The 12503-nt window shown below is 35.8% G+C and overlaps 2 protein-coding genes across 5 annotated transcripts in view; one reads left to right on the top strand and one right to left on the bottom strand.

Moving 5' to 3' along the window:
- Positions 1–10047, bottom strand: part of LOC115220679 (protein BANP) — a 39640-nt gene extending 29593 nt beyond the window's left edge. For 2 of the 4 annotated variants that reach the window (XR_005002677.1, XM_036510471.1), the window contains exon 1: positions 5021–5662. Coding sequence is in view for 2 of the 4 variants with exons in the window: in XM_036510471.1 (XP_036366364.1) it covers positions 5021–5032 (12 nt within the window). In the remaining 2 variants the exon portion in view is untranslated. Of the gene's footprint in view, positions 1–5020; positions 5672–9861 lie in introns of those variants that run through there. The other 2 variants (XM_029790796.2, XM_029790797.2) reach the window with 2 other exon arrangements.
- Positions 10048–10799: 752 nt separating this feature from the next.
- LOC115220983 (protein O-glucosyltransferase 2) overlaps positions 10800–12503 on the top strand; it is a 70819-nt gene continuing 69115 nt past the window's right edge. Inside the window, exon 1 of the mRNA XM_029791199.2 lies at positions 10800–11719. Coding sequence (XP_029647059.1) covers positions 11454–11719 — 266 coding nt within the window. The 5' untranslated portion in view covers positions 10800–11453. The remainder of the gene's footprint in view (positions 11720–12503) is intronic.

The raw sequence follows: 12503 nt of genomic DNA, 5'->3' as shown, positions 1-12503 counted from the left end.
TTCTCTGACTAACTCATGAAAAGAAAATATATCACCATCACCATGCTTTTAACATTTACTTTTCAGACAGAGTTTGGGGCAGGTTTTCTATGGCCAGAGGCCCTTACTGCTGCCAACCTTCACCTGTTTCCAAGCAAGGTGATATCTCCTCAATACCAGACATTTTTTTGCAAAATACTGTAAATGAACAACACAGCTTATATGACAGTGACATTCATTCACAATTATCATGTGATGTCAAGACAAAGTGACACATACAGGCACCAATATGATGGGCTTCTTTCAGTTTCCATCTACCAAATCCACTCACAAGACTTTAGTCAGTCTGAGGCACTTGTGGAAAGCACATGCTCAATATGCCATGCAGTGGGACAAAACCTGAAACCATGTGACTGAGAGCAAATTCCTTACCACACAGCCATGCCTGAGTTTACACACACACACTCAGAATAATTTCAATGAAATATGAGGCAAAAATGGATGAAATCTGAGTTAAAAGGCTGACCACTTGCATTGACTTCTGTTGCCATTGTCATCCCGCAATTTTCATTGGTATGATTTCAATGATTAAGTATTTTCCAGTATTGCATTTTACACCATAGCTTCAAGGGAAATAATAATCCAAAGAAAAAAAATTTCCATGTGACCCTATCTGTGAACCAGAACTGCAGTTTATAAAGTTAGAGGTAGATGTTTTGGTGGAGAGTGTTTGTAAAAAATATGTCAAAAAACAAAAAACAAAAAAAAACAATAATTCCGGACAAAAGGTGTAATCACAAACTCACTGCATTTTCTTCAAAATATAATGTAGACCATCATTATCCTCATTATTTTAAAATTCATTTTTCCATGCTCACATGGGTCAAACAGAATTTCATTGAAATTAATTTTCTACAGCTGGATGCCCTTCTTGTGATCAATCCTCACCTATTTTCACGTGAGGTAATATTTCCTCATCACCAGACAGGTTTTCATGGAAGATTGAGTATGAAAGACACCACTTGCATGAGATACATTCACTTACACCTATCATGCCATATCAAGGCAAGGAGACACAAACACACACACCTATATATATATATCATCATCGTTTAACGTCCGTTTTCCATGCTAGCATGGTTTGGATGGTGTAACCAGGGTCTGGGAAGCCAGGAGGCTGCACCAGGCTCCAGTCTGACCTGGCAGTGTTTCTACAGCTGGATGCCCTTCCTAACCTCAACCACTCCGTGAGTGTAGTGGGTACTTTTTACCTGCCAACAGCACAGGTGCAAGGGGAGGCTGGTAACGGTCACAATCAGCTGGTGCTTTTTACGTGCCACCAGCACAGAAGCCAGTCAAGACGGCGCTGGCATCGGCCACGTTCAGATGGTGCTTTTTATGTGCCACCGATATATATATATATATAATATAATAATAATAATTGATGAATGAAGTGGAAGATAGATTTGGCATTAGTCTTTATTCATTCATCAACTGCAGAATTCATGAAGTAGATCCAGCGGAAATATACCCCGACTATATATTTATATGTATATGTGTGTATGTATATATATATACATATATGTATATGTATATATATATATCTGATAGCTTCTTTAAGTTTCTGTCTACCCAATCCACTCACAAGCCTTTGGCTGGCCTTGACCTGAGCTATAGTAGAAGACATTTTGCCCAAGGTACCATGCAGCGAGATTGAACCCATTTGGTAATTGGAAACTGAAAGAAGCCCATTATATATATACATATGCTTATGTATGTGTGTCTTAGTCTGTTTGTCCCACATACACACACACTGCTTGACAATTGGTGCTGATGTGTTTATGTCACTATAACTTAGTGGTTTGGCAAACCAGGCTTTAAAGAAAAAAAAAGTATTGGTAGTCAAAACATTTGACTAAAATTCAAGGTGATGCCCCAGCATGACCTCAGTCTAATGACTGAAACAAGTAAACGATAAAAGATTTACATATTTACTATAATTTCTGCAATTTTGTTATTGCACACCTTATTCAGCATATTACTGTGTATATATATTTCCAATATCATCCACTTAAACAATATCCAAATTTGACTATAAGTATTACATTTCATAAGAATAGTCAAATGAAGAAGCTGATGCTTGTCTTTTTATATTTCTTATTCAGTTCCATTTGAGGAATAATGATAATAATTTTTTTTATATACCCAGGCCTATTCTCCATTTTTTTAGGAGGAGGTAGCTAGAAGACACACACCAGACATTCCATTCATTTCCCAGCTCAAAGAAGCAAGTCCCATTCTATGCTTGGGGCAAGGCATAGAACGCAACCCCCAATATCAGCAGCAGGGCCTGACAACATATGCCGGTTTACCCCCACCACATCATGCTGATTGCACATCCCTTTAAGCAGCATCAAATTCACTCATCCATCCACAAACACTCTCCAAGCTTTCCTATCAATTATAAATTTTCTTACAAATAATAATATTTTTTTTCTACTATAGGCACAAGGTCTGAAATTTGGGGGAGGGGCTAGTTGATTACATTGACCCCAGCACTCAACGACTTATGCTATCAAACCTGAAAGGAGGAAAGGCAAATTTGACCTCAAACTATAAAGACAGGCAAAATGCACTAAGCATTTTTCTGGAATAATAATAATAATAATAATAATAATAATAATATTGGTGGTTTCTTGCAGTCTAAGAAAGACAACTTTTTGCTGAACAATTTACAAAGATGATTTGTTTATAGCAGGGGGGAGGAAACTTTTTAGTGCAGTGGGAAAAAGTTTCCAAAGAAAAAGATAAGCGGGTGGATCACGTATAATTTGATATACATTAATAAAGGTAAGTTTAACACATTAAATTAATGCCTCACATCTTCATTAACACTGCCACTGAATTTAGGATGTTTATATTACTTATGCGGTATTCTATATTTTTCAGCTAGAGTGTAGTTGGGTCTCAAGGGGGTGGTACAAACCTAGCAATACGTGTTTTAGAGTGAAAACAAAACTTCCATTCAAATGGAAATAACAGGACAATTTTCAGTTCGAGTCTAATCATTTTAAGTCATAATGGAAACATGACCTATGTCGCACGAATATTGTATAAATTTTATAACTGAAAAATCTACTTATTTTGTACATACGAGTTTACCAACCCGCAGGCATGCGTTTCCCCACCCCTGGCTTATAGTGATCAAATGTTTTTGCTGCACATTAGCTCGCTCCCTCCATCAAATCAATAGTACCTGTACAGGTGCATGGTGTGCCACATGTCTGATGTTGGAATAATTGCAAAGCAACATGTGACGAAGTGTTTTGCTCAAGAAAACAACAAACTGTCTGATCTGGGGATTGAAACCATGATCTTGTGCAACACTCTAACCACTAGGCCACACACCTTTACTTGGAGGAAACAAATCAAGTAAAACCAATTAGGAAACCAGTCTAATGCGGTCACCTGATTTGCTGGAAATAGCAACCAAATCTTCTCCAAATAACACCCTATAATGGATAGTGTAACCCTAGATACAGTTTGAAAAGGAAAAATTGTGGACTCATGCTTAGAACATTTTTGGGTCAGGACTGACCAAAAGTTAACGATGTGGCTATATGATAAGAAGTTTGCTTCCCAACCACATGATTCTGGGTTCAGTGTCACTGCATGGCACCTTCACCAAGTGTCTTCTACTATAGTTCGGAGCCAACCAAAGCCTTCTGAGTGGATTTGGTAGATGGAGACTGAAAGAAGGCAGTCATTGTATGTGAGTGTGTGTGTTACTGTCTCTTTGCATTGACACTGTGTAATAGTTGTAAACAAGTGTCACCATCATGCAAGTGGTGTCCTTCATTTGAAAACATGTCTGGTCATAGAGAAATATAACCTTATGTGGAACCAAGTAAGAGCTGGTGGCAGGAAGGGCATCTAGCCATGCAAAATCTGCCTCAACTAATTACATCTGACCTATGTGAGCATGGAAAAGTGACTATTAAAATGATGATGATGATAAGAGAGTTTATTTCAAAACAAGAATTTTATCCTAAGTATAGGAATCTTATCCAAAAAGCTAATCCATCATTATAAAATGGATATCTAAACAATAGCCATATTTCACTATTCATTGACATAAATTTTAATGTAATACTAACATCTCATTTCTTAATATTATTCTATCTGTAACCAAAGATCAGTTTTACCTGGTTACAACCCAACATCAATCTAGGACGATATTTGTTTGGTTGTTATCCTCATCTTTCATCAGTCTTCTGTTGAAGAAATAAACTAACTTCTGGTAATTTTTTAATATCCAGTCAACCAGTTTGCTTGCTAGATTTAAGTAGATCATATACTTCTCATCTCTCCCTTAGTCTTACTGCATTTTCAGTTTTAATATCTTAACTAATATTATTTCAAATAAAAGCACAAGCCCTCATATTTGTGGGTAAGATATAGTCAATTAAAACTCATCTTACGACAAAAGTTATGACTATTTTGTCTAATAAAAGACTGGCATGCCAGCTCTACATTTTAATTTCAAACCCTTACTCTTGTCCCTCTATCATACTTGCCTTGAACACTTGGTATAAAGCTCACAAACACATACGTAGAAGCAGGAACTTCTCTTTATTTTTTCCTTGTTCTTCTGTTTTGCAAATTATGTGGCAATCTCACTAGTGCTGGTGATTCCAAAAAAATACATCCAGTACACTCTGTAAACTGGTTGTCATTAAGGGCATCCAGTCATAAAAACCATATTAAAGCTGACACTGGAGCTTGGTGTAGCCCTGTGAGTTATCTGACCCTGTCAAACCATCCAATCCATGCCGGTATGGAAAATAAACATTAAATAATAATGATGATGATTTTGTTCAACAGTTTATTATTTCTGCCAATCTGCTTAAATTAACAACACCACCAGCTTCATGCCCAAGAACTTACCTGTGGTCAGTAGTTTCTATATGTCTAACAGCTAAAATTTCAAGATTTTACATTAATCAGACTGGGTTTACTTAAAGTAATAGTGTTCACCAACCTTGTAATCCATTGCAAGAGACCAGCCTTGGTAAATTGATTGTAGAATAATAATGTTTAGCCAAAGGTCAGCACTAATCAAGCAGACTTATGATCAATGATGCTGCAGCCTGTCAGAACCCCTATATCCATTGTGTCCCTGCTTCTCAAGATTGTAAGACAGTGATATTGGGGTAGATTTGGCTTCTACCTCTAGCTGTTTGAGCAACCGCATAGACACTCCCTCACTGGTTCATACAAAATATATTGAAAATATGTGAAACAGAGGAGCCTGCACTATCAAATTCCCAATATTCTATGTCATCTTTTATAAATTGTAAAGAGAATACCACTGCCATATGGGAAAGAACTTACTATGGCTAATTAAAACTAATAACAATAACTGAAGTACACTCAATTCTATAAACACACCATCATTCCCATTTAACACCCATTTTCTATGCTGGCATGGGTTGGACAGAAGCCAGCAGGCCAGAGGACTGCACTTAGCTCCCAATGTCTACTTTGGCATCATTTTTACATCTGGATGTCCTTGCTGATACCAACCACTTTAGAGTGTACTGGGTGCATTTTACATAGCACCAGCAATAGTAAGGTCACCAAGTAACCTGCAAGGCAAGACCCCTTCAACTATAGAGGTGGGGGTAGTACTGACAGACGTGGCTTTATACCAAGAACAGATGACTTGGTGATGAAGATGACGGTGGTGATGAAGATGTGTCAGGGCATACCTGCAAGTTACACGAAGGTGAACATAAATGATGCAGAGGATTGTCCTTTCAGTTTGCAGTAATTTAGATTGCGTGGCTGCAGGTATTGCAATATCACACAGAAATACTTCTAAAGCATGCACATCATCAGTGAAAAAGTATTAGTCTCAAACATCATGCTGTATCTACCACCTGTCTTATCCTAATTAGTTTAATTATATAAATCTAATTATAAACTTGACAATCATATAAGATAATTAAATAAAAATATGCCAAATTTAAAAACAAATATATATTTCTTTTTTTTCTAGTTAATTTAACAATTGGACTGAAAAGCCCAGAAGTTATTTTGAACAATTAGAAGTTGTTCTATACTGATTAGAAGCTATCTTACAAAATTATATTAATATGATATTGCCTCTGTTGCAAGCAGTGATGATGTACAGTAGATCTGTTCAATCCGAAAATAAAAAACCATCATGGGAAAAATGAAGGAGTCTCTACTTGGTTACTTGGCCAGCTAGAAATAAAAGTCAAATCTCCCTCAAGTCTATTGTTAAATAAAATTTCAGATTGGACAATGTTGTCAGGAGTACATTGTTCCAGAAGAAAAGATGACATAGTCATGGTTAGAAGGGCTTGTCATTACAGATCTGACCTACAGCTAAACAATCATAGATGTTTGAACTTTGATGAAAACAATCATGCCAGCTGTAGAAATTGAGCCAAATCGGACTGGAATTTGGTGCAGCTCTCTGACTTACCAGTTCCAGTCAAGCCATCTAACCCATGCCAGCATGTAAAGCAGATGTTAAATGATGATGATGATGATGAAGATGTGTAGAAAGCTTGTATTCTGAGTTGTGAATAAAACACCTCTTTATTTTTGACTTGTTTCAGTCATTTGACTGCTGTCATGCTGGAGCACCACCTTGATGGATTTAATCAAACAAATCAATCCTAATGCTTATTTTTTTATGTCTTGTACTTATCTTACCAATTGCTTTTTGCTGAAACACTAAGTTATGGGGATGTAAACAAACCACCCCCAGTTGTCAAGTGGTAGGAATGGACAAACATAGACACACATATAATTATCATTTAATGCCTATTTTCCATGCTAGCATGGGTTGTACGGTTTGACAGGAGCTGGCAAGGCTGAGAGCCATATGAGGCTCCATTGTGTGTTTTGACATTTCTACAGCTGGACACCCTTCCAAACACCAACCACTTTACAGAGTGTACTGAATACTTTTTTATGTAGCACCAGCACCAATGCTTTTCACATGGCACTATCACTGACAAGGTCACCAAAGTACCTTGATATAACATGTTTCTGTTTACCAAATTCACTCACAGGTTTTGGTCAGCCTGGGACTCTAGAAGACAATAGTCCAAGGTGCCTTTCATACTGATCTTCATCTTCCAGGATCTGATGATATTCTCAAGACTAAACTGTTTTACCTACTGTTCTTCCTTATATTCTTTTAACTTTCCACCATTTTCAACTACTTTTCATGTAACTGATATCCACCATTATCATAGAGATACTGCTGTATATTCTTTTCTACTCTAGACACAAGGCCAGAAATTTTGGGTGATTGGTAGAGGCAGTCGATTAGATCAACTCCAGTATGCAACTGGTACTTAATTTATCGACCCCGAAAAGATGAAAGGCAGTCGACCTCAGTGGAATTTGAACTCAGAACGTAAAGACAGATGAAATACTGCTAAGCATGTTGTCCCGGAGTGCTAACATTTCTGCCAGCTCGCCATTGCTGTATATTAAATAACCAATGTCCACCCCACTGGTACCACTATATATTTAGTAACCATATACACTTCCACTATGCTAGTACCATAATATATTCAGTGATCAATGTCTACTACCAATAGTGTGTACCACCATACACTTAGCAATATCCACTACAATTGCACTGGTACTACAATCTATTTGGTAACTAATTCCACAAGCACTACCTTGGTTTACTGTATATTTAGTAAGCAATATTTGCTACCACTATACTAATACTACTGTATATTTAGTAACCAATGTTAACCACCACTACACAGATACAACCAGGGGTGGATTGAGCCATCGGTCAATTGGGCACTGCCCGAGAGCTCTGAGGGGCCCACACTCTACATATTAATTCTACTAAAACACACATTCAAAGGGGCCTGGTAAACAGTTATGCTCGAGGGTTCTTAATACTCTCAGTCTGCCCCTAGGTACAACTGTACATTCAGTAACCTGTTTGCTACACTATATTTAATAACCGATGTCCATATCATGATCTAACTTTAGATCCAAAGATATATGTATTGCTACCAAAGTACCCAAAGACTCCTCTTCATTTACATCTATTGTGATCTTACATGATCCTTTTTTCATATACTTTCATTTGAGAATATGTATCTGAGAAATCTTTAATTCTTCTAAATGTTTCTTGCTCCCTAAGAACCCCTCAGTTTCTGCATTGTTCCTACTATTAAAGTTATACATCTTTTAGTCTTATCTTTTAACTCACTTAGAAAAGACTAAGATATCCATCCTTATAGTAATGAATGACCTTAATTAATGAGAATCCCTGATATCTAATTTATCTTTTATTACAAAATTTGGTTTTAAAAAAATGATTCACCAAAGATATGTATTCTGGATATATTTTTACACAGAGTTTTAAGAACATCACCATCATCAGATGGTGAGCAACAGCTGATAAGATTCTCAGCTATTTGGTTATGTCAATCTCACCAAAGCACTAAAATGTATGAAAATGCGAGGGTAGCTAAAGTACAATATGTAAAATATTTGTTATATTGCCAAATAAATTGAACATTTGCTTAGTAAGGTCAGATAAACTATAAACTAAAAGATGAAACACCGATTGAATTAGAATGTTCTTGAAAAAAAAATCAATGTTTTTTTGCTGCTGTTGTTGCTTTGGTAGTTATTAAACTATTTAACTTAGAAGCTACAAAAATAAAATGTGGATTTAAAAAGCTGATTTACCAAATAAACTGTGATATGCCCATGCAATATGAAATGTAACTTTTGGATAAACAAACGTGATGATAAACCAAAGATAACATTCCATTGTTTTAGAGGAACACTTAACCGGAAGGAAACTGGCTCTTTAGAGTTATGCGGGCATTTTACACCATTCTTCACTATTCTTATTTCAGAAATATCTATTTAGGATCTAACTAGTTTGAAATTTGGTTATTTTGTAATATTTTTAATGACCTTTGTAAAAAAAATAAATCATTCACTCTTGACATCTAAAATGAGTACAAAACAAGGGAGTAGATTATTGCCCGATCAACATTAACAAACTAGGTATGTTTATCAATGGAGATAAAAGCTCTCTCTCTCTCACTCTTTTTAATTTCTTTTTAGTGGGGAGTTGATTGAATAAGAATTATGAAACTTTGAAAAAATAGTTTATTTTGTTTCAAAAAAAATGTGAAGTAAATAAAAGTTACGCATGCCATGGCAAGTAAAGTTATTTCCGGAAAGTAACCAAGAGGGTAGTGAGATGTTATCAGGAAATCGGATAGAGGATAATATTTATATGTAATAAACACACAAATCTATAGAAATAACTTGTGAGAAGATTCCTGTGATGAAGGAGACAGATATGTCTAGCAGACGATGACAAATTAAAACCCAAAACATGCGTGTTGGTTTGGTGGTGATGAAGCAAAGAAATAAGAAAGTGATCACAAAATGAGGGAGCAGCACTACGTAGATAGATGGCACTCTGGTTGGTAGCTTCAACGAAAAGCTTCCTCATATTTCATAACTGACATCATTAAACGTTATTATTCGCTCTTATTCTCAGCGTGCGTGCAATAATGTTATATTATATGGAGGCATCAGGACTATAAGCTGACCCTCCACTTCGAAGTAGTTAAGGACTTTAGTTGATGGATCATTGTCCTTTTTTTTTTCTTTTTTTTTTTGAGATTTTTGTGTCAATATATGAAATTGTACTGAAATTGGTGCATCGAGCAGATTTTTGAATCCTCATGCCGCACTTCGAAGACAAACAGCTTCGGAAGTGATACTAAGAAAGGTGCCTGGGCGACCAAAATCCTTCAAGTAACAATTCAAAACAAAACTTACACTAAAATAGGACGTCTGCACAGTTTGGCGCTACGAGAGTCAAATGTTTCAGCCAAATCACGTCTTGCGTCTCGAGGAAAAGTGAATCGGCGATAATGGCGTCTGGAAACGATAACCCACGAGAGTGGGCAAACATTGCGCATGTCAGCTCTTCCAGCAGTTTAGTACTTCTCCCTCTGCGCGTGTCTCGTCTTTCGCTGGGGTTCGACTTTCGTAATTCAACCTCGATAAAACATTTAATCAGAGCGGCAGCAACTGCCGCATCTGACGTGCTTTCTTCGGGGTTACATTGCTTTACCCCCCCATTTTATTTTTTAATTGTCTTAGTTATAGTGCTTCCTCTCTATTCATTACCGATTGTTTTCAAGCATCGTTTTATTTATATTTATCAATTAACGACATCGATAAGTAAAGAAGAAAAAAAAAAACATTTATTGTGGAAAACAATTAGTCTTGTTATATCATACATCAATTACAGTCATTTTACAGAAATCTTTCCTCTGCTACTTTTTATCATTTCAGTTCACCAGTTTACACAGCTTCCTCTCTATTCATCTTGATCACAAATTGTTTTCAAGTATCGTTTCATTTATATTTACCAATTAATAATATAGGCAAAAAAAAAAACATTTAACATGAAAAACAGTTATTCTCTTCGTTGTAGCCTATTACAAACTATTTCAGTCGTTTGACAGAAATCCTTTAAAATCTTTTTTAAAAGTGGCTAAATTCATACATACTTTTTTTTAAAAGGTCTTGAGGCATTAACAGAAAAAAATACATTTTCCTCTATTCAATAAAATATCTTCATAAAAATCTACTCTTTTTTTTTCTCATTGTGAAATTAGAAATGCTTCCTTTTTTTTTTTTTGTTTCCTTCAAAATTATATGGTAATAATTTAATTAATCGTTAATTAATTCATTCTTAACACAAATTATTCTGAATACCTCAGATTACTTCTATTATAATCGTCATTTGTTTTATCACAATACCGACTGCACGTTATGAATAGAAATATGAAGCGTATAGTTGTGCCGTATTGCGATCTACATTTCGGATTGTTTTTGTTGCTGCCGTTATTTAACCCCAGGTCAACCCTGTTCAGGAAGACCTGTGATTAACGACGTTCCAACCATCCAGCCATCCCAGCTTTTATTTTCAGGATTTTTACACAGTATATCTTGGACCATATGAATTAATGTGTTTCTTTCGTCTAAGACCATATTAGTTTAATGTGTCTTTCTTTTATCTTCGACAGCATTAATCGATGTGTCTTTCTTTTTTAAGACCGGTAGGATGTGATTTGTGGGAGATTGAGCTGTTGTTTCTAACACACGTGTGACTTTGTGGGGGACTACCGCGTTGGTTTGTTGTAGTGTTATCGTAAAGGTGGAGCTTAAACCACCGTAATGTTGATTGGACATGAAAATAAAAGTTTATCACGACTTGGATAGTTTACGTGATTGTCAATGCTTTTCTCCACACCCACCACAAAAAAAAAAGAATAATAAAAAATAAACAAACCACTTGCTCTAACTTATAAGCAGCTTATGTGACAGTTAAGAAAACAAAGTACCGTTCATTCTCGGCGATGCTCCTGTCCCTGACAACATCTACTTGTAGAACACAAGAGACAACAAACCAAGTTAAAGTGATGATCGGGAAAATATTTTATTTCAAGATTTTTCTGTCTTGTTTCCTCGCTATTTTTAATTCAGACTTGTTATGTGTCGATGCCGTTTCGAAAACAAATGTAGACAGAAACAAGACTTTAGTCTGGGGAATTGGTTTAAGAGCAAATGCCACATTACCAGTGCGGTATTTCTTTATCCAAGCTGTCGATCGGTTTGGACGAAAGTAAGTATTCATTTATTTACTTAAATGTTGTAAACTTATCTGCGCCTATACGTTAAGTATGTTTGAAACTTGTAAGATATGTTAATATGAAACATTAAATTCAGACTGAATAACAGTAAGGAGTTTTCTAAAATATTACAGGGCTTGTTTTTGATAAGCTATTATAAGCCTGGAACTAATCATCTTTATTTCCTCTCTTTATTTATGGATTTGCTTCTAGAAAAATTCTTTGAAATTTCAATTTTCATTTTTCCTCCAACTTAAATTTCGCGCTAATTACCTTAATTGTTTTTGCTTGTAGTTTTTGTTAATTTTAAGGACACAGTTTCAACTTCTTTCAATGTTTAATATTACAAGTGAATGTTATTTCAGAATACTTTAGGTACTTGAAAAAGAAAATTGCTTATTAGTGTCAAAATTTACATGCACGCTTAGATGACAGTTGCATTAGGATTCGCTAGTCTTAGAATACATTATACCACTAGATATAAAATTGATAATTCTTCAATGAGAATAGAATGTCTCAGTGACGAGAAAGAAGTCTTTGCTGTGGCATTAACCATGGAACTACCTTAGTTACTTTAAATCTAACTTTGTACGGTGTTTTCTTCCAGCCACGTTGTTAATATAGCGGTACAACAACACATTATGACTTGAAAGGTCAGATTCGGCAAAATCTGACTTCATTCATCTACACTAAATCCTCACAATGGTAATAATTAAGCAGCCAGAATTGTCTCTTATAAGGAGCTGTCGAAAGGTCCGAGCGTATTATTCTCGACCC

Source organism: Octopus sinensis, linkage group LG17 (assembly GCF_006345805.1).
Source record: "Octopus sinensis linkage group LG17, ASM634580v1, whole genome shotgun sequence".
Classification (NCBI taxonomy): Eukaryota; Metazoa; Mollusca; class Cephalopoda; order Octopoda; family Octopodidae; genus Octopus; species Octopus sinensis.
This window is presented reverse-complemented; position numbering and strand designations above follow the sequence as displayed.